This window comes from Amphiprion ocellaris, chromosome 3 (assembly GCF_022539595.1).
Source record: "Amphiprion ocellaris isolate individual 3 ecotype Okinawa chromosome 3, ASM2253959v1, whole genome shotgun sequence".
Taxonomy (NCBI): Eukaryota; Metazoa; Chordata; class Actinopteri; family Pomacentridae; genus Amphiprion; species Amphiprion ocellaris.
This window is the reverse complement of record NC_072768.1, coordinates 11,493,180-11,515,808: the sequence shown is the minus strand read 5'-3', so window position 1 is coordinate 11,515,808 and position 22,629 is coordinate 11,493,180. Positions and strand designations below refer to the sequence as shown.

Here is a 22,629-nt window from a genome sequence, read left to right as displayed (position 1 = left end):
AGCTGCTAGGTACACATACTACAATAAAGGCTGTAAAAGCAGGTGCAAAATATCTTCTGTGGCCTGAGAATTGACTTCAGTGACATTTATTTTTAATGTAGGCTCACTGTTATTCCTTTCTCTAATACTTTGCACCAAGCTAAGCATAACATATACTTGATATAGTAGTATTTCTGGAAATATAAGAATGTTCCTTTAAGTTTTAAGTTGTCTGTGTCTTGTAAAAACCCAGCAGAAGCTACAACAAAACACAGCAACAGCATGAGAAACTAATTTTCCCCCCAAAAAGAACAAAAAAGGAGGAGCCACCACCAAGTGCTGAGCATGAAGAGACAAGTGAAAGATAGCTCCTGAATTATACAACAGGGTGAATCTTATCCAATTACTGTTCAGAGTGACTATTGTTACTCCAGCTGATGGGAAGGTCGAAGCAGCTGGTCGTTCCTGCACAGTGTCCGCAGAACAGCGGACCAGCCGACCAGCCGACCAGCTAAATTGCTCTTCGTAGTCTCCTCCCACCAGACACTTTAATTAAAGCAGAGGACGGCACAGTCAGTCGTCCTGCCCCTCAAACAGATGGTCAACAACTGGCAAAGTTCATTACTGACGGACCTCAACTCTGATCTGCACTCTAAAGTCATGGACTCACTTCTTCACAACTAGACAACAGAGACGAGCACAACAGATGACCCTCTACTCATATGAATTTCATCATTACACAGTAGGCCAAGTCATCTGTAAACCGCAACAAGGCTGCTGGAGTAAACATTTTAAAGCATAAACTTCTAAGTATAAACTTGTGTGTTTACAAGACGTAATGGCAGCCTGTAGAGAATTATCCATTTCCACATTTGCCCTGCACTCACAAACTGATTAATCTTGGTTCATTTTATAAAATAAACACAAAGGCCAGTGTGGTGCAAAATCAAAACTGCCACAGAAACCACAGTCAGCCTCCAGTTATAACTAATACACTAAGAAGCTTCGAACCGTTTCACTGTCATTTGGACTTGTGGTGAAGAAACCAAAATGAGGCTGTTTGGAAACAAATGACAGCCGATTATGAAAAATACAGTAACATTAGAGCATGAGCTAAAATATATTTTTCAATTTCCATTAATGTATCAGTTGTTTTTTGTTTTTTTTTTAATCATTTGCCCTTATTTGATTATTTGGCTACTGATTGGCAGCCTCCAAGATAATAATATTTAGATCCAAAATAGCTTAAAGTCTATCAGAAAAAAAACATTATTATTTATTACTGTGGAAGTTGTAATATTTTTTAATATATTAAAAAAAATGTAAGAAGCTCAAAAATAAGAAAATCCATGATAACTAGCTTATAGATGACTGGCAGTTTTTGCTTGACGAAGGATTTCAGTGACAAATAATTTAGGAAAACTGGATAATCATTTAGTCATGTCACTGAGTATTTATCCATTCATTGCCATTGAACATATTTACAGACTGAAGCATTTGAAGAGCTTTCATAGTAAATGTTAAACACATAGGACAAACAAGGAAAATGGGAATATAAACTGACATGTACCACAGCATCTGTTAATCTACTACATAAATAGTTTTCCAAAAAATGAAAAGTAATGTACAAAACAGTAGTGCTTCAATTTAAGTGTGGCAAAATAAAAAAAATTGAAACTGAACTAAAGAGCGCCCCCCCCACAAAGTTCTGACATTTGCTGATCTGGGATGTATCTGTCAGTCTGCTGGAGGCCCGACCAAGAAACCTTGTTATCCTGCCATTCTGCCCTTCACCTTCCCCCATGTCCCCAGATACAACTCCCACCACTCCCACCAGTCAGCCAAACCAGGCTCTGACAGCTACCAAATGAAAATGTAAATACAGTCTGCAGTCTTTGGCTCTCAGAGCACCATGTTCCTGACAGTTCCTACCTGCCATGCATGTTACTCTTTTCTAGACAGGCTTTAACTGACGCTCCGGTAAACACTTTGGGCAATATATAAATACCAGTGCTTAATAGTGAGGCAAGCGTGCAGCAAAAAGAAAAGAGCAGCACATTGGGAAAACTGCTCTTCTCAAACACCCAAGGTAAAGAAAAAAAAATCAGGTTTGACACAAAATAAACCATTAGAAGCCACAGAGGGAGAAACACACTGGGGTCAGAGACTAGACATAGCCTCGAAAGCAAAGGAGGAGTGAGGGGTGGGGGTGGGACCCAAACGGTCGAGCAGGAGGGGAGGGTCGGGTGTTGTCTAAGGAATTAGCAGAGAAAGTGGAGACTGAATCAGATATGGGGGAGAAAAACAAATCTCTAGGTGAGTCAATGACATGAGAGATGCTTGTTAGGTCAAATAATCTAAAAGGCTCCGACTTGAAGTGACTCAGGGGCCAGACAGCCATGCTGATGGAGGCTCTATTTATTTGACTTTGTCAAGGGATTAGAGAGGGAAGTGCTCCCCAGGCTGCCTCAGTGGGCAGTCATGGTTCTACACAGATTTCGCTGCATATCTCTGTAAGAAGGTGGCGAAGTAGAATCTGACAAAATAGCTTAAAAATGTGCTTTTAAACTGAGGGTAAGACAAAGCAAAAGGACACAGACAGGCTCTTAAACTGCCTCTTTCCTGCGACACCGCTGTTGAATGGAGCACATCTCCGTGGCCCACTGACCTCTGACCTCCCACTGGGAGTATGTGGAGCTGAGGGGAGGAGCCCTCATGTAGTAACAGCTTGTGTGCTACTCACATCACACTGGTCTCCTCCTCTCTCCTTACAGGATGCTGTGCCACCCACCTCCACCTCTTTCTTTGCCTCTCTGGGGAAATTCGGTAATAGCCTCTCCAGCCGTCCCTGTCACCACTGATGGGACACCATGATCTCTCTACCCTCACACCCAGAGGCATGCACAGTGGGATGTTATGATGGCTCAAACCACAGCTTGGCAGGAAATTTATGCCTCGTTACAGGAAGTGGGCTGTATATTTTCCTCATCATAAACATGGTGGCAGGTGTTTTAATTCCTCCTCTCAGTCTCAAATGGATGTGAGTTTTTCTATTTTAAAAAATCATAATGCAACAAAGACTCTGGGGCAGATGGTTCAACTCAACTGTAGTAATAAATGTCTGTCATTATAGCTGACATTTATATTTATACATCTGTGAAGAAGTGTAATGAAAAAACCTAAATCTTCTTTTAAAAATAGCCAAATCCACTTGCCTTTGTTGAATAAAGTCTTGTGCATCAATGGCATTTCATCTGGAAATCCAATTTACCATTGTCTAAACCAGTGACATCTGAGTCGTGCGAGCCGCACAGACACGAGACAATGCTTGCTCTCGGTCCTAGGAAGCTCTTCTATTGGTACCATGTGCACAATGAAAACACTGTTAATCTGGTCTTCATTAGCCAATAACCAAAGGCAAGTTGGTGTGGAGTAAGCGATACTCTACATTGGGAGAGTGAGACATGGGGAGACACAGCAATGCAACTCATCACCGAAAAGACATGCCAAAGGGCTGGCATGACCTGTACGCTGCAGCAGACTATCAGTCTAAAGCAAAGCAACCAAAGAGAAGTCCAGCAGACTAGAAAATTATGCACCCAACAGGCATCTGAGATAGTAACACACAGCTTTGAATCTCTGTAATAGACATCTACTTTCAAGAAATGAGTTGATGTGCATAAAAAAATAATTCCTTTAATTTAATCATATTGTCTGCTGTGTCTGAGTCATTTGTTTGCTGTTCTACCTGTTTCTCTAAGATGCGAGAGATCTCTCCCAGGGTTCTGTCCAGACCAGACGCTTTGTTGTTGGCCCACTGCCCGCTGTCTTGGCCCTGCAGCTGCTTCAACAGGTCTTTCACCAAACGCTGCAATCTGAGCGTACAGGAGCCAAAAGTTGTTAGAAATCTGTTCAGGCATCAGCTCCTAATCTAAGGTTTCTATGCTACCAATAGAGTTAAAACAATTGATAGATGAACTGATTAAAAACTGTACAGAAAAATTCTTTATTTTGATGACGTATTCTTTGTTTAAGGCAGACATTACAAAAACAAAGGTTTCTGCTTCTGAAAATGAGAGGTTGCTTGTTTGTATTTGTTTTCAATGACAGTAAACTCAATATTTGTAGATTCTGGACTGAAAAAAACAAGCCGAAGAATTATTCAGTTAACTAAATGACAAAATTAATTTCGTAAATTTTTTATTGCTTAAGGAATTTGTATGAATGACAAAGCATCACTGATTATAGCTTCTCTTATGTGAATGGGCTTCTTAGGCTTTTATCAAAGTAAATCAAATATAAATTAACTGTTGAAATAATTCATCTTAGTAATTGATTAAATAAAAATACCGGTAAGTACTAGTGTCAAAACCTACAACTAAATGCAGATTTTTTTTCCCTTTTTTACTCGTTTTCCTGTTTTGTTTATAAAAATGGTTAATGAAAATAAGCAGCAGTTTAATCATTTCTGAAAATAAAGTATTACTTGCAGCCCTAAATCACATCATCATGGTAACACATTAATATTCAAGAGTAATGTGTATATCCACACTGTGAAAAAAAGGGAAATACTTACTTAGCCTTGTATGGGGAGTCAGGGACCTGAATCTTTGCCTCCATTGACGTCTCATATTCCTTTGCCCTGTAGAGAGAAATAACAACAACAAAAAAAAGTATTTACATCTCAGGAAAAAACGTGTTTGGTCCGTCAGTAAAAAACATAACAGACAAGTGAGAAACAAAACAGTTCAAAATGAGTTTGTTTATTTGGCCTGTCAGCCAATCACTTAGCTCAAAATAATCAGACACCGGCTCTGTAGGGACTCATACCACCTTGACTTAATTCTGTCTTTAAATTCTCCTGCAATTTATAAAGGGAGGCTCAAATTTTTCATGGCACTCATTGTAAAAAGTTACTGGAGGCTGGAAGCAGTGTTCTGAATTCATCACCTCCTGAAAGGTCATGGTCATTAGGGGACTTGTATCTGCATGGCATTAGACCAACAGGCAGACTCAGAGAAACGCAAACTTTGTGTTTGTGTCTTTGTGGGTGAAATTAGGGCGGGGGATATATCTTTCTGACAATCAAGCATTCCCAGACATGATAAGTAAGTATTGATCAGAGCTTGACAGAGCACCTTCCGGTTACCCAACTCAACACAGATAGAATCAAAGACTTCCTGGAAGACGACAGGTGGACATGTAGCAGCAGACAGATCCTGAACCAAACAAAGCCTGATCTACTTCAAGGATCTCTTGTGTTCAAGGGCGGTCATCTAACAGGAACTGATAACACCTCACAGCTAGACGAGGACAACGAGATACCAAAACCCTGCAAGTGATCATGCAGGGCTTAAATTCTACTAGCATTTAGAAATGTAGTATATTACTTTTGTTTTTCAGTAGTTTGAATTGCTTACATATTATCTGCATAGATGTAGTTGTTACAAAACTGTTTTAATGACTATTAAAGAAAGCTTAAATAAACTAAATTTAATTTTTAATTTGAACACGCGACCTACAAGATGAGTCATGTTGCTATCAAAAAAGAACCATGATTTAGACAAAGAAAGTATACTTTCACTACATTAGATAACACTGTCAATAGACAAAGTTATAAAGATGGACAACAACAGACACAAGTGCCACTATTCAGTATTCATTCTGAATACAGTAACTGTATGCCTCGTGTTAATATGGTGATAAATAGGTAGCATGGATTTACTTTAAGAAGGGCCTGAACTATATCTGCCCTGTTTGTCAATCATGATATTACAGTATTAATCACTGACAGGTTTATACCCAATCAGATTAAACAGGGAGCAATTGCTGAGCAATTCATTACGGTCATGTAAAATGTTGTAATAAATCAGAGTGATCAGCAATAACAGAGAAAGCATAGATCTATAATATAAGACTATAAGTACTTCAAAACACAACAGAGCTTAATTCCTTACATCTCCATTTAATTTACACACACACTTTCCTCCAGTGCTGCAGACAGATATTTAAACCATGATTGCAATGTATGCAACAAAGACCTAAACATTAGGTCTGGTGCCATTTCAGTGGCAACAAATGGTGGAAGAACCTACAGAAAAATTAGATTAATACTTTAATAACTCAGTGTAATTCATTTTGCTTATGTGTGCATTGCTAAGAATTTATGTTTTACATTTACGAGCACAACCTTTTTTCCTTAATCTACGGCAACAGATCTGGTAAAATGATTTAGGGCCACTCTTACCACCTTATACAGTATTCTATACTGCGTACAGGAGTGTCTTTGTATACACACTGCCATCTAAGGTTCACGTACACAACAACACCACACTGGCTACTCTGTTCTCTGCTCAGCGAACCACAAGCAAGCAGCAACAGGAAAGCAGCTCACACCACAGTATAAGTGGAGAATTTGGTTTCCAGGTTCAAAACTCATCCTGATGCTAACTGACAGGCTTCTTACATTTAATTTTAACTGCCTATTTTTCTTTTTGAAACATATATTATTAGAGAAAGTCAGCCAAACTGTAACATCAACAAAAAAAAAACCATGTGGGTTAAAATGTGTTTTATGATACGTCAGAGCAGCATGGTGAAAAGTCCTGTGAGAACCACTCACGTTTTACAGACACCATACGGTGTTCCAATAAAACGGTTCATTTCCACCCAGTGGTGAAGCGGCTCACCTTTATGTTTACTGGGGCTCTGTGTTATTTATGACCTCTGAAGGCCTGCTGCCTTTGAGTGCTAGTCTCAGCAGGGCTGGTGCGCGAGTGATGGTGAACAGAGGCAGATCATGTTGTCACTTTCTCAGTACCGCTGAGCCTCACAAAGCCAAAAACAGCAGCACTGAGAATAAAGCTTTGCAGCAAAATGGGTGTTTTAGCCTGCAGCTGACTTTTTGGTCCTCCTTTGAATAAATACTTTCTTCTGAACAGCATAACAATAATAAATTCTCTTTTAGAAATCCTGCTCATGGTCATATCCACAGGTCAATCATGATAAGAGGCTGGAGGATCATTGAGTCTGCCTACACTCACGGACGGGGATGGATAACAAAGGAAGAAACGTACTCCACTATTTGGTGAGAAAAACTCCTGTAGTAATGATACAAAATCTATATGATGATCAGGAGATGTAATCAACATAGCAGTGCTTGATAACTGCACTTATCTTACAAAGTATTCGGCACAACTTATAACACAATGTAGTTAACAGAATTAAAATCAATCAATCAGAAATCAGAAAGAAGCTTTTCTGTGATAATGAAAACAATCAATGTTATTATTACAAGAGTGTATAAGTTTCGTCCAAAAAAACGTGTGTCTTTATTTTTGATCATAATTCAAACAGAAATACTGAAGAGTTGGTGCTGCCCAGTAGTTTCATAATTATCACAACCAAGATCCTGAAAATTTAAAACCATACCTCGATGAATTTATCTTAAATTGCGCTTCATTTGAATGGTCTCATAGATATTTCAGCCCACAAATCTAACGTTTACTTTTCACCACCAAAAAAAATCAGTCCAATATCAGCCTCAATCTAATATCAAGCTTTAGATTTCATTTGTGAGATTGAAAACAGACAAAAGTAGAAAACAACAAACTCTTCTTCTTGGAGATATTAGCTGCCATTTAATGAAGTTTTTCTGCTTTTTCTCTACACTTGCTCAAAGTTGGATATCTTCAAATCAGACTTGTCTTGTAGTGATGGAGCAAAAACCTCCTTGTTTGTGTTGTATCTACTCTCAGATGTAGGTCGCTTTGGATAAAAGCATCTGCCAAATGAAATTGTAGAATTGTAAAACAACTACAAAAATACAGTTGAGATCATTTTAGATATTTTTCACTCAAAGCTGACAGAATAAGATTGAAAATTAAAATGACTAATAATAGAATAAGTTTCTTATATTCAACCTTTAAAGATAGAGCATGTGGTTCTAATGCAACTCAAATTTTAATTCAATAAACTTCTTCCAAAATTCACATGAATATCTCCTTGTGGTTCTGTTAACGTGCTGGAAAATAATGTAATGTTTGTACATAGCCCTTTCTCTGTAAAAGGGAAATAAAGTGGCTCGAACAGATCCTCACATGCCTGTGTGTCCTGTACATGTTTGTGCTCAAGCACAGAACAGGATGAATAAGCTCACTAGCTAGATATCAACAGTCTTTTCCCCACTGGCAGACTCCACTAAATGAACACATTATCAACACACCTTCCATTACGATAAACAGGCGGCACTATAGCAGTTTCCAAATGGAGTAAGACATAGACGTTTCACAGTGCCTCTCATTCACCCATGCACACACACTGAAAGTGTTGGCTAAGCCTGGAACACTTCCTCGTATCAACAAGAGGAGCAAGAGATTGAACCACACACCTTTCAATTCATAGAAGACCTGCTCTACTTCTTGAGTCACAACATGATGGCACGTTTGCATGTGTATATCAAGGCTCTATGTTCTGAAGTGTGTCAGTGCTTCATGCTTCATTTATTTAATTACATCTTAAAGCTCAGCTGCAACAAGTCTTGTTTTGATATGCTTAGTGAGCTGTAACAATAACTTGTTAAATCACTCTGAGGTTCTGAAAGATGGAATCCTGATGTATCATAAGAAGTATCTTACACCATTCTCACCAATAGCAAGGGGGAAAAGAATAAGAATAAACAATGTTGCTAAAAATGTGATTTAATTGTTGCTTCTTGTCTGCTATACACATATTCACATACACACATTCTGTTGTTTATGTAAGTGATCCTTCAGACTCCGACTGAGGTTGATGGAAGCCATATCTTTCCTAATACTTTCTACTGTGCAATGTTGCCATCTTTTGATTTTACACTTGACTTATTAATGTCATCCTGCTTGTAGTAGAAACCTCCCAGTAATCTGCATCAATACCATCTTACAGTAAGTAATGTCAACATTGTGTGTCTTTCCACTCCCCTCCCTCCCTGTTGTGACAGCCAGTTAAATTGATTGAGCTCAGGTCTAGGTTCTGACACACGGCAGCGTCACCTCCTATTTGTTGATTACTATTGATTTTCTTTGATACTTCATTTAAAAATCAATAACTTAGAAGAAGAAAAATAGGCATGGCTCATTCATACTTTAACATACGTCCTGTACACCGAGGGAAGCTTCAGATTTGGCAATGCCATGCCAGCAATTTGGAGGAAAGCTCTTTACAGGTGAAAGCCGGGGACCTACGAATCGATACGCAGCTTTGCTCCCCAATCACAGAAAGTGGTCATAAATTAAGATCATCAGTGTTACCTTGTAGACAGCCAGGATGCACATAACATCTGTTTTCCATCTCCTTGTCACTCATAAAAAAGTCCTGGCACAGTTTTGTCCTCTGTGCTGTGTGAGAGGATGGTGAGGGAGGCAGAGAGAAAGAAACACTGACAAACAGAAAGAGAGAGAAAATGGATGTCTTACCTGGAGTTCATCCTGGCACGGAGCTTCTTTGCTTTCTTCCGAGCCTTCTGTCGCTCTTCTCCATCTTTTATGTTCTCAGAAGAAACAGAGCTGTCCGTCAAAATGTCCACAATGTATTTCTTCAGTGAAAGATGCTCCTAGAATAGAGCAAAATGAAAAATCAGAAATGACCTGTTAGTTATAACAACCTTCTACATCAGTGACTGGGATGGAAATACGTACTTTTACTTAAGTACTGCTCAGAAGTACAGTTTTATAGCCTCTGAACTTTAGTGAATTTTATTTTTTTACACTTTTTGGAACTTTGCACTTCCAACTCCATTAAATTTCATTGGCAAATACTGTACTTTTACATTAAGATTATCAATTAGTTAAGCGTCTGCTACTCTGCAAACAAAGATTCTACTTCCTACTAATTCTTTAATTCTAAAATTTTTTGACTTTTAATCTTGTTCTTTAATTTTTCAAACTGCCTAGTTCTCTTGTTTGATTTGCATGCTAATCTAGCTAACTTTTTTAATTTAATTTATTGTCATTTTCACGTTTTATTTTAATTGATTGCTCTGACTTGTCTCCTATATCTTCCTTGATTGTCTCTGTGTTTGCATGTTTTAACTGTCAAAGCACTTTGTGAACACTGTTCTTAAAGGTGCTATATAAATAAAGCTATTATTTTTATTATTACTTACAATACATTTGACAAGGTTAGAAATATGATATGCTGCAACAGATGAAACTATCCTGGATACAAAGTACCCAAAATTAGCTCCAACTCTGCCATCCAGAACATTAAAATGCTGCATACACAATAGTGCATCAGTAAAAATAACAGCCATACAGTGCTTGTCCTTGAGCTGTTTTTTAACTCTTTAAATTTAAATACTCTTCTAACTACTGACACAAACAGAATAAACAGAGAGCAGGAGAATGACAAACACCAAAAGTAACACAATGTATCCAAGGAAGATGAGCATCCACTGAATAATAATAATCATTAACAAGTGCTTTCTTCTCAGTGAGAAGTCCAGGATAGATTATAAAGCTGTAAAACAATAGTGTGATCAAAATTAATATGGAAATAGGACTGCAGATGTAATTGTTAAATGTGAGAGAAGTTACACACTTAAGATGTGGTGCTAAATATACTGTGTGACACAGCACTACAGCTCTAAATAGCACCACTGGATCCTATAATTACCTCCACTACCTGCCCGCCCATGGACATGCTAACAGCCTCGAGGTGTTGCTTCCTGTCTGGCCCTGTCAGATGATTCTGATATTTCCACCAGGAGACAAGGGAATGTAACCCAATTTGAACAGCATGATGCATGTGCAAGAAACCAATTACCCAATTATGCTGTCATCCAGCACCCCAGAGGACAGGATAGCCTCAGATAAAGGGTTTCCATTCAGCAGTCAAGCTAACCTGCGTGTGGGATGCCATCCCCTTTGGTCAGTGTTTTCCCTGCACCTGCTGTCTGAATAGGAGTGTTCATTGAGAGGCGTTGTAAAAACAGGTGCCGTTGGGTGGGCTAACAACAGTGAATTACTCATGTAAAATTACTGACTGAATCTAAAGGTTTCTTTACCATCTTGACTGAAATTAGACATGAAACACTTGGTACAGTTATGATATAAAGGAAGCCAAGTAAAAAAATTCAAGCAAATGAAGCTCCAGTGTCCTAATGTCATTGGGTTAATTGGCTTGGAAGTTCTAAAGGATTTGTTGAAATTAGTTAAGTAGTGGCAGCATTGACAGCTCAAGTTCTCTTTCTCCCCTCCTCACTGGCTCAAATGCATAAGCAACTGGGTTTCTGAGAATCTCCTCAAATTACTTTTCAGCTTTGTCTTCTGCGATATTTAGTTTGAAATAGGTTTCTGTTGACCTTGAAACTGGGCCATTTCATTTCCTTTTTAAACCCACTAAAAATCTGTTTCCTAAATTAACTATATACTATGATCAGTGGGGTCCTAAAAGAAAACACAAGTGTATGTTAGAGTTCAAACACTTGGTTATTTCACAATAGATTTATTCTATTTTTGTATTTTGTCTATGCTTTTTTTTCAACTGTTTTACTGAGTGTGACTCAGATAAGAAAAGCTCACATATTCCTACACACTAAACAAATACTATAATTTCAATTCAAAACTTTTTGTGTATAACATGTAGACATGCAACACTATTCCTCACATCATGAAATATTAAATAATGTAAACAGTTTGTTGTGTGTGATTTGGAGCAATAATTCCAGGAGCTTTAATGTGGCATGATAGGTTTGAGAATGAAAAGGGCACAGCATGTGGGGGTGTTATGTTTCCTAGAAAGGTATGTGTGCCTTTATTTGTATGCATGCACCTCTGCCCTCTTCTCACTGATATTACAGGTCAGTCATGACTCATGACCGGAGCTGTCCCTCGCTTGGGAGACAGCTGTTCAGTAATCTCTCTGAGAGGCTATCCAGTGCACCAGCCACTCACTTAATGGAATTGTTTCGAGAAGACATACAAAACATCATCTGTTGCAAAATCATACTGGTTTCAGAAAGGGTACCTGAAACATTAGAGTCTAACACTGACACATACGGAGTAATCCTTTGGCAATTAATATATGATTACACTTTAAGCTTCTAGGAGGTTAGTCTGAAGACTTTTAGAGAAGCAGACCTGATGACAGACAGGTGTCTACTGAACCATTGTAACAAAGGAGCACATACACTGGCCTACAGGCACTGCTACAGCACAATACCACAGATTGCCTTTGGTCAAAGAAATGTGAAACCACTATAAACATCCCTCTCTTTTCCTGACACAAACTGACCTTTCAAGGACCTAAGAGGCAGCCTACACACGTACAAAATCTATGTGATTCACTCATCTTTTGTCATATACAAAGGCCTGAGTGGTAGGCTTCCATTTGGCACAAAACAAACATGTTCGCTCCAAGGGTAAGATATGACACAATACCGTACTTGGATTTTGGTACCAGCGATACAGCGGTTTACATGACACTAAACTGCATAGAGTGACATTTTAGGAGGGCTCAAGTCGCACAAAACACCAAAAAATTAAAACTGAAAGTCAACATGGGATTTTTTTTTACTTGATTTATAACCTCTTACTATTATGTATTAGCGTCATAATCTTTGTTTTTATGTGAAGAATCTTGATTTAATTTCACTGTAAGAGTTGCACTATATATTTTTCTGGACTGATTGCTCTTTTAGCAGCAGCTTAGTTGCTATACCTAGACAACAGTCAGCTCTCAAAACAGTGTAGTGTGGGAGAGGCTCGTTTCAGCTGGCAGTAGGGATATTTCATCAAGCTTCTCAATTTGTGGCTATCAGTACAGCGTCAACGACAAGCCCTTGAGGAATATTCAGTGCCTCTCAGAGGCCAGTTCCGATACCCTCCACAGCGTGGTGATCCCTCTACTGGTCATGTTTGCCAAGTATTGCAGACAAGCAGAGTAAAAGAAAAGTCTTTCCTCAGAGAAGCAAGTATCTAAAGTGATTAATAAATAAATTCCTTAAGTCAGAAGCCATGGGTGTTGGATATTGCCTGCATCCTGTTAAATCAGAACAGATGGTGAGCAAAAAGAGTGAATGCAATCCCAAGCCCTCTGCACATACATCGATCCGGCCCTGTTGGTACTCATCATATTTTCAATTTAATTCACAAGTCTTAAAGAATGGGAGAAAATGACTAAAATTGAAGGCACAGGGCATTTGCAGCCAGCGTCCGCTGAAAAACTATGGAGTGACCTCTGCACAGTGGAACCAACAATCTTCATTTTAATTAAAACTCTTTCATTGCAGGAAGAATTATGGAGCCACAGTCTGGAAAATAGTTGGCAGTGGTTTGAATGAAATGGTGAACACCAAATTGAGCTTTGATATAAATAACAAGGGGGCACATGACACTATCCAAACAAAGTCTCCAGACGTGCACCTATTGGATAGCTTGAATAGAAAAAGCAGCAGTAGACATCTAAATCTTATCTATTAGAGATACTACAATGACTAACATCTCAGTCCAGTAAAAACATACTTCATACAAATTGAGTAAGTATGATATTAGGATTGAGACAGATGCAGGGTATTACAAGGATGACTTCAGAGACAAGGATGTGTTTAGCAAGGGCTTAAATGTTGACTGATTATTACTGCCAAAATGACTACATGGAAGGTTGGACAGGAGTAAAGCTCGAGTATTATGGTTACTGCTAGAACGATTTTATACGAAGGGAGACACATTGCAAATGTAAATGAAGCAATGTTCATATATGAACTGTTTATGGTGTTGTATCGGTGAAGTGCTTCTCTCCACTGCATTGTTTATCATACTGTCAAAGAGGGAAAAAAAATGGCCTGCATTTGGAAAGGAAATGATTTAGAGGGATGGAAGGCAGAGGTATTAATTATTCCACACTGAAAAAAGCTTTGAATGAAGGAGCTGCTGGGGCCAAAGGTGCCGCGTATAGCACCAACAGTTGTCAGCCTCACAATGAGCACTGCTGAAAAGCCAATCTCATATTGCAGCCTGAGAGGTTACCTTGCATTAACGAGCTGCCTTCCCATGGAAAAGCACTCCATGACTAAAAAAGCCTGGAGACAGAGGGGTGATGTCAGCTCTCCACTGAAGCGCTGAACCCTAACTGTGTACATTTCAAGGCCCATTTGTAATCTAACAAAGCCAGCAAGAAAGCTGTGGTAGTATATAAGGGGATGCATAAACAATAATAATGACCACGTCATAAAAGACAACTGCTGCACCTCTTTGTCTTTTTACATGACACAAGCGGCAGTGGGGCAGTATTCTTTGACAGAATGAGTGGATGTTTGTTCCCGGCAGGGCAGGGTGTGGGTGATACGCACCACTTCCTCATCAGAGAGCTCCCGTCCCTGGATGCTGCTACTGTCTCGTACGGCCTGTTGGTGCCTCTTGCCCTTGGTGTGGCTGAACAGGTGCACCTCTGAGGTGATCTGCAAACACAAACACAGTGGTCAGAGGTCACCGCTGTGGACACAAAGGAGACAGAGGAAGGAAAGGGTCAAAAGGGCCCCATGTTACCCTGGTGAAATGATATGCCAAACAGACACGTACAATGGGACATGACCTGCCTCTCCTCTCCTGAACCTCGGTTTAAAGCGACGACTGAAGCAAGAAGTGATTTGTTTCTTATGCAGCACTGCATGTTGTTTTGATAGACTTTTGTATGGCTGTACTACATTTGTATTACCTTTGTTTATGATAATAATTGAACTTACAGCCCACTTCAACACAGTGACTACGGATTTTAATGCTTAACAAAGAAAAGTTTAAGATTTGAAAAAAAAAAAGAACCTTAAAGTGCCATACAAGTAGTTTAAGTACACTTAATTTGCCAAATGCATGTTGGGGACAACAGTTGACTGATCATACAGGTATTAATAAATGTAATGCAGAGCTGAGAAATGACAATTACAACAGGCAGGTGTATAGAAGGCCATGTTTTTGTCCCACTTCTGGAAACAGGCCCATTTGGCATGGTTTGTGTCTAATGTCATTACATAAAGTGCTTGCTGCTGACCCATCCATGATCTCTGGTGTCAGATGTCGGCCAAGGTCATCTAACATTTTAACAAGATTCGCTCTTTCACCCTCGACCCCTCCTCTTTATCCGATTCTGGTTTGAAGACTCAAGGTGTCCCACCCTTGTTGTCTTGGTAGCCACTAAATCAGAGACAAATGTGTCTGCTTGTGGATTTGTTGCCTGACGCTTAAAAAAGCATAATCACGTCCAGTCATAAATCTCTATTTGAGAGCCCACATTTAATCACTGCAGTTAAATCTTCATTTAAATGTACCCTCTTCTGAAAATCCTCTGAATCACCTTCATCTCAGCCTTTTTGTGTATATACAGAATGCACAATAACACAGCAGAGTTGCACAGTAATACTGTGGTGAAACACTCGGATGGACACATTCAGTACATATTAGCTTTGGAGAGGAGATGGAAAAAAAATATTAAATGAAAGGTTGGAAAACAAATGAAGTCCATTTAAAATAAGAAAGCAAACAAATTTACCATTACATGTCCCTACAATAATAGAAGTTGCATAAAATTGTACGGTTAGAATCATTATAATACATATATGCCGGCAATCGACATGAAAAAGCTCTGAGACAAATGCATGAAACTTTACATACCACAACACCGCACAGTGAGCACTGTTTTTTGCGTTCATATGGTGTCAGTTTGGGGGCGTAGTCTGTGTTAGCATGTCGACCACTGCTAAGCTCAGCAGCCTTCTCTTTCCTCTGTTCGATTTGCTCCATATGCCTGCGGCTGCTCTCATCATGCTGAAGAAGAAACCAGAAACCAGGGGTCAAATGGGAAACGGGGATTCTTGCATGATGTCCGTTACAGAAGCAAGGTGGCATGGTATAAACTTACCTTCATCTGAATTTTCTTCTGAAGCTCTTCCATGGCCTCCTGTTGAGCAGCGCTAAGAGCAGCCAGACGCTCCTCTCGGTCTCTTCATATAGAGCATACAACAGGGTAAAAAAAAACGTTTATCCAAATGCATGTCTCACACTAATAAAAATGACTGTAGGAAGCAAATTGGTGCAGCCACTTGTGTATGTACAGTGAATTCATGAAGTACTTTCAATTTTTGCACACTCTGAGTTGGGAATTGCCATGTTTAGATGAGTCTACAATCAATAACTCATAACAAAGTGAAAACACGTTTTTCAATACATTTAAGAAGAGTTCTGAAATAAACAGCTAAAATCTTTGATTCCCAAAAGCATTCAGACCCTTTGCTGGGACACTCAAAATTGTGCTTAGATGTATCCTGTTGTCTCTGCTTGCAATGTGCACAGACATTTAATTTAAAACTGAATTTATTGAACATAATTTTAAAATGGCATGTATCTGTGTATATAACGGTCTCACAACTCACATTGCATGTGAGGACAAAAAACAAGTGTGAAGCCCAAGGAACTCTCAATGACAAAATTGCAGGGGTGCACATATCAGAGATCAAGGAATGAGCTTTTAAAAAAAAAATCTAAAGGTTGAGTGTTATCAAATCTCTGCTTTCTAAAAACATGTCATCATGGGTGTTTAAATGTAAATCAATGTGCAGAAATGTCAATTATATCAATTTAAAATTCTATTTACAACATAGTACATAAAGAGTAGAAACATTGCAGGGGTCTGAATTCTTTCTGAACAAACTGTATACTCTCATTGCAAACCTAATTGGGGCAACAAACCTGGCTCTTTCCCGCGCTGCATCCTCTCTAGCTTTCTCTTTTTCCTGCCTCTGTTGTTCAATACGAGCCTCCTGCTCCTTCCTTCGAATCAGCAGCTCCTCCACTCTTGCCTGCCGCTCTGCTTCCAGGACCCGCTTCCGTTCCTACAGAAAACAGAGATGCAACCTAATAATTAGCAGAAAAAAAGAAAAAAAAATTAAGCAAGCACTAAAAAAATGTTTCTTTTTTCTCACCTGCACAGCTTCATCTCTGGCCTGCTTCTCCTCCTGCCTCCTCTGTCTCTCTTCTTGCAGTTCGTTGAGGCGTTGTTCGTATTCACTTAACTTGGCCAAAGCATCATGCCTCTTATTTTGGGCTTCCAGAGTGTTGATGAAAGCTATTTCATTCACCTGTACAAACACATCAGTTATGCTTGAGGATATATCTACATACAGTGTGTATAAAATGTATGACTGCACAACCACATAATTTGGGATATTGCTGAACTGTCACATGCAAAGGATTCCTGCTTTTCAGGAACACCTCCTCTACCTTGGCCTCTTCTTCTTGGGCCTTCTTCACAATCGCCTGGAGTTGCAACTCTCTCTTAAACTCTGCATGCAGCAGCTTTTCCTCCATCATCCTGCGACGTTGCTCCAACAACTCTTCTTTCCATTTTCTCACATCCTTCTCCTGCAGAAAGTGAAGAGTGAGCAGCAGGAGTGGTGAAAACAAAGGAATGTACAGTACATTCCTCAGGACAAAACAGACAACGCAGTCTCGACCTATCAGTTTCTCCCCTCTCCAGTGTGTCCATATGGGGATTAATGAGAATATACACCACTTCATGTATTTATGTGGTTAACCTGATTTATTCTAGGACTCACTCATCTTGCCATGGTCTGGAGAACAAAAACAAACTTCATGAAAGGCTGTTGATTTTGGCCAGAGGTGTCTCTCATGACTGCCTGTGGCCAGCTGGCCTGGATGTGACTGGAAGGGGGTTATAATATTTGATGATTCTATCGGGCAGTGCGCTGACAGAACCTCTCGTTGTGAGCCAGACCGAGCTTAGCTTGCATGAAGTTTCTTTAGGGTGCTTTCCATGGTGTCGGCACAGCTTACTCACCCTCTCCAAGAGCTTCTGCAGTTTGAGTGTCTTTTCCTCCCGGAGTTTGTCCCTCAGCTGCTGCGCCTTCAGCTGTTTCTCCTCATGTTTCTTCTTTGACTCTGCAATGGTCCTGTCAAAAAAATGGAAACAAATCATTCATCTCTTTCTCTCTCCTTATCAACAACGTGCAAAGCAGACATAGACTCTAATAGACACTAGGGCCTGTTTATTCATTCTGGGTGGTAACATAAAAAGAAAGAGGGGTCAGACACAGTTAAGTGGGCCTTTGACTCGCAGGATGTTGGGTTAAATCCTTGTCGAAGTAAGGTAAGGAGGTTTCAAATGAGTAGACAAAGGTGCTTTTTTGGAAAGCAAAGCAGACAAACTGGCTGGACAGTGTAGACACGGGAAATGTGTGTCTTGAAATAAACAAAATCTGCAGATGGAAAAAAACAAAAGACGTGACCAACCAACTGGAGAACAAAGAAAGTTCTGTGCACCTTTTGCGCGATGGTGAGGACAGTTTCTCATGCATGTGGATCCCATGTCCAGGAGGCCGAGCAGGTTCTTCTTCTACAATGTCACCCCATGAGGTACTCTGACGCCATGGTTCCCGAGCTAATGGACAGACAAAGAACGCTAATAAATCTAATTCAGAGGAACATCTGTAAAGAATAAGTATATTTTTCACTTAGATGTTAACCTCCATACCGTCATAATCTGCCAGCATGTCACTCCAATCAATATTGCCTCCACAACCGCCATTGCCGATGCCAGCCTGTGGCAAAGATTTGTAATTTTTTAATTTACAACGAAATTAAAAAATTGTCATAAAAATGCGTACATGATTGGAAATCAAATTTACATATGTAAATAAGCATGATTAATCTTACCGAGAAGTCACTTTCATTGTCAGTCTCCAGTTCGCTATTCTCGGCCTGAATCTCTCTAGTCAACTGCTCCTCCTCAGCGATGGCACTGGCGATCGCCTCTTCGTTGGCCTTCTCCAGACGGTCTGCCAGCTCCTCTTTCTTGGCCAGGACCTCTGCCATGGACTGGGGCTGAACACATGGCACAGATTCCACTTCAAACACATTTCACATGTCATAAATGTTATGTAATGCCATCCAATGCAACTGCCTTGTGACAAATATTGCCTTTGCAAAAGTTCTCATTTCTATTGTTGCATTCATGAACAAGAAGAGATCATGCAGGCGTTTTAGGTTTCTGGTCACTGAGTAAATATAATTAAATATCTGCTTAATTAAAAAGTGTTCCATGTGAGCACTTTAGCTTCTGTACAGTTGGTCTGATTTGTACATGGGTGCATAAAGCAAAGATTCAAGGGAATACCATATCAACCCAGTCACAGTTTGTACCACACAATCATCACAAGTATCACAAGTGAAGCATCCAAAAGTCATGCAGGGCACATGAACAGTGAGGATGAAGAGATGGTGGAAGGAGGCAACTTGGTGACTGAAAATGGTTTTCTTACAAGTATTTGGGAAGTTAATGCATTTTCATGACATGGGAACAATATTTGAATGACTCACATAATATTCCAGGGCAGCAAATGCTCTAAATCAGCTGTAAAGGCAAAAAGGAAGAGCCTTCTAAAAAGTATTTGTCTTCTATGTTAGGTATGAGAGTAGGTTGAACAGTTTGGCCTGGACAGTACTAGATGGGTGTAAAAATTAAGACCAAATATCCCTCACTGCTGATTGGAGTGGATGTTTTTTCCCCACTTGATTTCACTCTGACATTAGATGCATTTTCATAATTGTATGGGGCTTTTTGTTTACAAACTTCATAATGCTTTTAAGGTAAGGTCAACTTTCGCCAAAGATTTGATACTTGGTTAAATACAAACTGGAAACTATTTTCTTGATTTTTTTTTTGCACACAAAACTGTATAACTAATTAAAGTTGAGAGATTACTTTTGGTCAACAACCTGGGAGTTCAAAGGCCATCTACTCACAGCTATTCTTAACAGTGAGCGGTGCTATAACAACACTAAAAAGTGATATGCAGTCCTGCCTTCACATTTGGTCTGGAGGTTTCTTAAGACTGACTTTGTTTAGGCGATGAAGGACCCCTGGGGATCCCTGCCCTCCCAGCCCTCCCTCCCTCTGCTCCTCCATCTCTCAGCACTCACAGTAGAAAGCTCTGTGGGGTCCAGCACACTCTCCAGTTTCACCGCTGCCTTGGGAGTCTCAGCCTGTCCTGGAGCAGATGTGGCCATGCCCTGTGACGCGCCCCCCTCAGCCCTACTGTCCCCAAAGGCCAACAGTGTATCGAGCCCATCCGTCTGGGGTAGATCTAGGGATGTGGTGAGGGTCAGAGCTGGGACTGGGACTGGGACTGGCACTGGCACTGGGACTGGGACTGATAAGGTAATGTCTGGTGGTGGGACTGTGGTTGTGGCTGTGGCTGGGGTCTGCTCTGGGGCTTGTGAAGGGGTAAGAGCTGCTATGGGGGGAGGCGCGTCTTCACAGGGTGCGTCGACACACTGCCCCGAGTCTTGTACACTCTCTGCTGGGGGCTGCACCGACAGTCACACACAAACACACGCAAACTCAATTAAAGACATGCGTACTTCAAGCAATTCATGAGAGCAATAATTAAAAAAAACAAAAATCAAACAAGTCAATACTCAACACACAGCTAAAAACACAAATCATGCAGGGAAGCTGGTACTGACATGCCCTAAACATCCAGTTGTGATCAAACTAAGAAGATTAATTGGAAATACAGATTTGTATTTCTAAATCAACTGATGTTGTAACACACTCTTACCAAGTGTGTCTTGATGCATTGTCAGAGTATTTATTACATGACAGTGAAAATAGGTTTTTCTGCCTCTGAAATGTCAGCATACAATCAATCGCTTCAAAGTTGATATTCCTGTCTGGCTAGTCTGTCAATGAATACCATGGAGCCCAAAACAAAAACAAATGTGGCTGATAAAATGGTCTAATGTTACACTGCTCTCCGTGAATAATTGATATCCGGGGACTGGTTGTTCAGAAAGACGTCACAGGGTACTGAGCGTTAGTACCTCTATTATGTGCCCGTTCTCTGGATGTTCAACCTCCTCCAAGGAGTCAGGCTCCACGGGGACTTGCTGTTCAGTGTCCATCTGGGTCACGTCCTTGTCCGGAGGACACTCAGGTCGAGGTTGTCGTTGTTCCTTTGGCGGCAGATGTGGCTGGTTACACTTGCCGTTGTCCTGCTTTGGGGTGACATGAGCCAAGACAGGACTGACCTTGGCAACTATAGCAGCAGAGCGAGGTTTGGCAGTGCGCCCTCGCTGTACCGTCTCCCAGCCCTCTGCATCCTTTTTACCTGGAAACACATGTGGCACTTTGTCAATCTAAGAGATGATAAACCTACATTCTTTCTGAGTACAATCTGGAAGGGCTTTTATGCAGATTCTTACCAGGCTTTTCTACTGGGGATGTGGTCAGCTGGCTAGAGCTTGGGACGGACTGAGAGCACTTCACTCGGTCTGCCCAGCTGGGGCCTGTGTGAGAGAGTCGAGCTCCAGCCAATGTTGGTGGAGGACCACTGATGAAAACACACACACACAGATCACGCATGAGAACAATCAAACAAACTAATGTGCACCAGAAAGCCTTTCATGTAAAAATCTAGAATTTTCAAGTTTTATTAAGACCCATCCTTGAGCAGCTCTGACTGTGTTGCTTCTCTGAAACACTTCAGCAATCTGAAGAGTGTCTATCTAACCTCTTCTTGTAAACTCCACTCTGAGATTGCATGGAGCTGTACTGGACAACAGGCCTTTGTCATGATCAATATCCATTTCCTGCAGCATCAGATTACAGAGCAGTGCACATATTGAACCGATGCTTCAGCAGTCTTTAACTGACACTTTCATCTACACCTTCCACTGATTCTGCGGCCCGAGAGTGAGAGACTCAACAAATTGCATTAAACAAATGCTTCACTATCAGCAATCATTGGCTATCTCACTAGATATCATAGTCTGCACTTTCTAACCTCTTCAAAAATAGGCATAGTGCATCATTACAAATATTGATTGGTGAATAACAGGATACCTTATGTCTAGCCTTTATTACCAAATCAAATATCTAATGATGACAGAAAAGGATGAACTAAACGAATGTTTTGACTTTAAATAATGACAGACAGAGCTTACCCAAAGTTGAGAGCGCGACGTGCACCTGGAGAGGGCACCATTCTGTCTGCTGTGGGGCTTGGCATCACATGACGTCCCGGAGACATCTTGCGCACCTCCCAGGCTAAAGAGGTGGGCCTGAACAAAGTGAAAGTGGCATATATTACTAAAACAAATTACCATTCCTAGTTGCCAAACACACACAGATCTGACTCACACTTTTGGCAAATCAGTCGGTTGGCTGATTCACTTGTAGCAATGCATGCAATAAATGGAGCATGTAAAAGTTTCAGGTTGTCTTATTGATTAACAGTACACTTTAAAAGAACAAATTGGGAGGTGGCACTGGGAATTTCATTTCTTAGTCAATTTACGGCTGCAGTGGTCACTGTGTTAAAGAGAAGCCAATAAACTCATGGATCCCTTTGAAATAAAGCCAAGGCTATTGATTCATTGTGTTTGTGATTCAAAGCCAGGGACCAGACACCGGCACTTCCAGTTTCACCGCAGGGAGCAATTCAGAATAGGCAGTGAATAAGAGACAAAGGAAGAGAGTGAGAAGGAGAGGATCACCTGTTCTGGGCATCTGTTTTCTCCAACTTCTCCTGAAGCTGGATCCAGTCGATGAGAGCTTTGAAATCCCTTACGTAGTTGTCCAGCATCATCAGCACTTCCTAAAGAC

The 22,629-nt window shown here is 40.4% G+C and overlaps 1 protein-coding gene across 3 annotated transcripts in view; it reads right to left on the bottom strand.

Annotated features, from left to right (window-relative positions):
* scaper (S-phase cyclin A-associated protein in the ER) overlaps positions 1 to 22,629 on the bottom strand; it is a 61,604-nt gene that overhangs the window by 28,684 nt on the left and 10,291 nt on the right. For 2 of the 3 annotated variants that reach the window (XM_023287786.3, XM_035956067.2), the window contains exons 5-22: positions 22,521 to 22,621; positions 21,969 to 22,085; positions 21,228 to 21,355; positions 20,847 to 21,133; positions 19,944 to 20,330; positions 18,678 to 18,845; positions 18,496 to 18,562; positions 18,285 to 18,402; positions 17,803 to 17,914; positions 17,226 to 17,366; positions 16,928 to 17,083; positions 16,695 to 16,837; positions 15,868 to 15,949; positions 15,621 to 15,773; positions 14,306 to 14,413; positions 9,432 to 9,568; positions 4,556 to 4,621; positions 3,728 to 3,854 (exon numbers count right to left, since the gene is read on the bottom strand). In XM_023287786.3, the coding sequence (XP_023143554.1) occupies positions 3,728 to 3,854; positions 4,556 to 4,621; positions 9,432 to 9,568; positions 14,306 to 14,413; positions 15,621 to 15,773; positions 15,868 to 15,949; positions 16,695 to 16,837; positions 16,928 to 17,083; positions 17,226 to 17,366; positions 17,803 to 17,914; positions 18,285 to 18,402; positions 18,496 to 18,562; positions 18,678 to 18,845; positions 19,944 to 20,330; positions 20,847 to 21,133; positions 21,228 to 21,355; positions 21,969 to 22,085; positions 22,521 to 22,621 (2,598 nt within the window). The remainder of the gene's footprint in view (positions 1 to 3,727; positions 3,855 to 4,555; positions 4,622 to 9,431; positions 9,569 to 14,305; positions 14,414 to 15,620; positions 15,774 to 15,867; positions 15,950 to 16,694; positions 16,838 to 16,927; positions 17,084 to 17,225; positions 17,367 to 17,802; positions 17,915 to 18,284; positions 18,403 to 18,495; positions 18,563 to 18,677; positions 18,846 to 19,943; positions 20,331 to 20,846; positions 21,134 to 21,227; positions 21,356 to 21,968; positions 22,086 to 22,520; positions 22,622 to 22,629) is intronic. The other variant, XM_023287787.2, reaches the window with a different exon arrangement.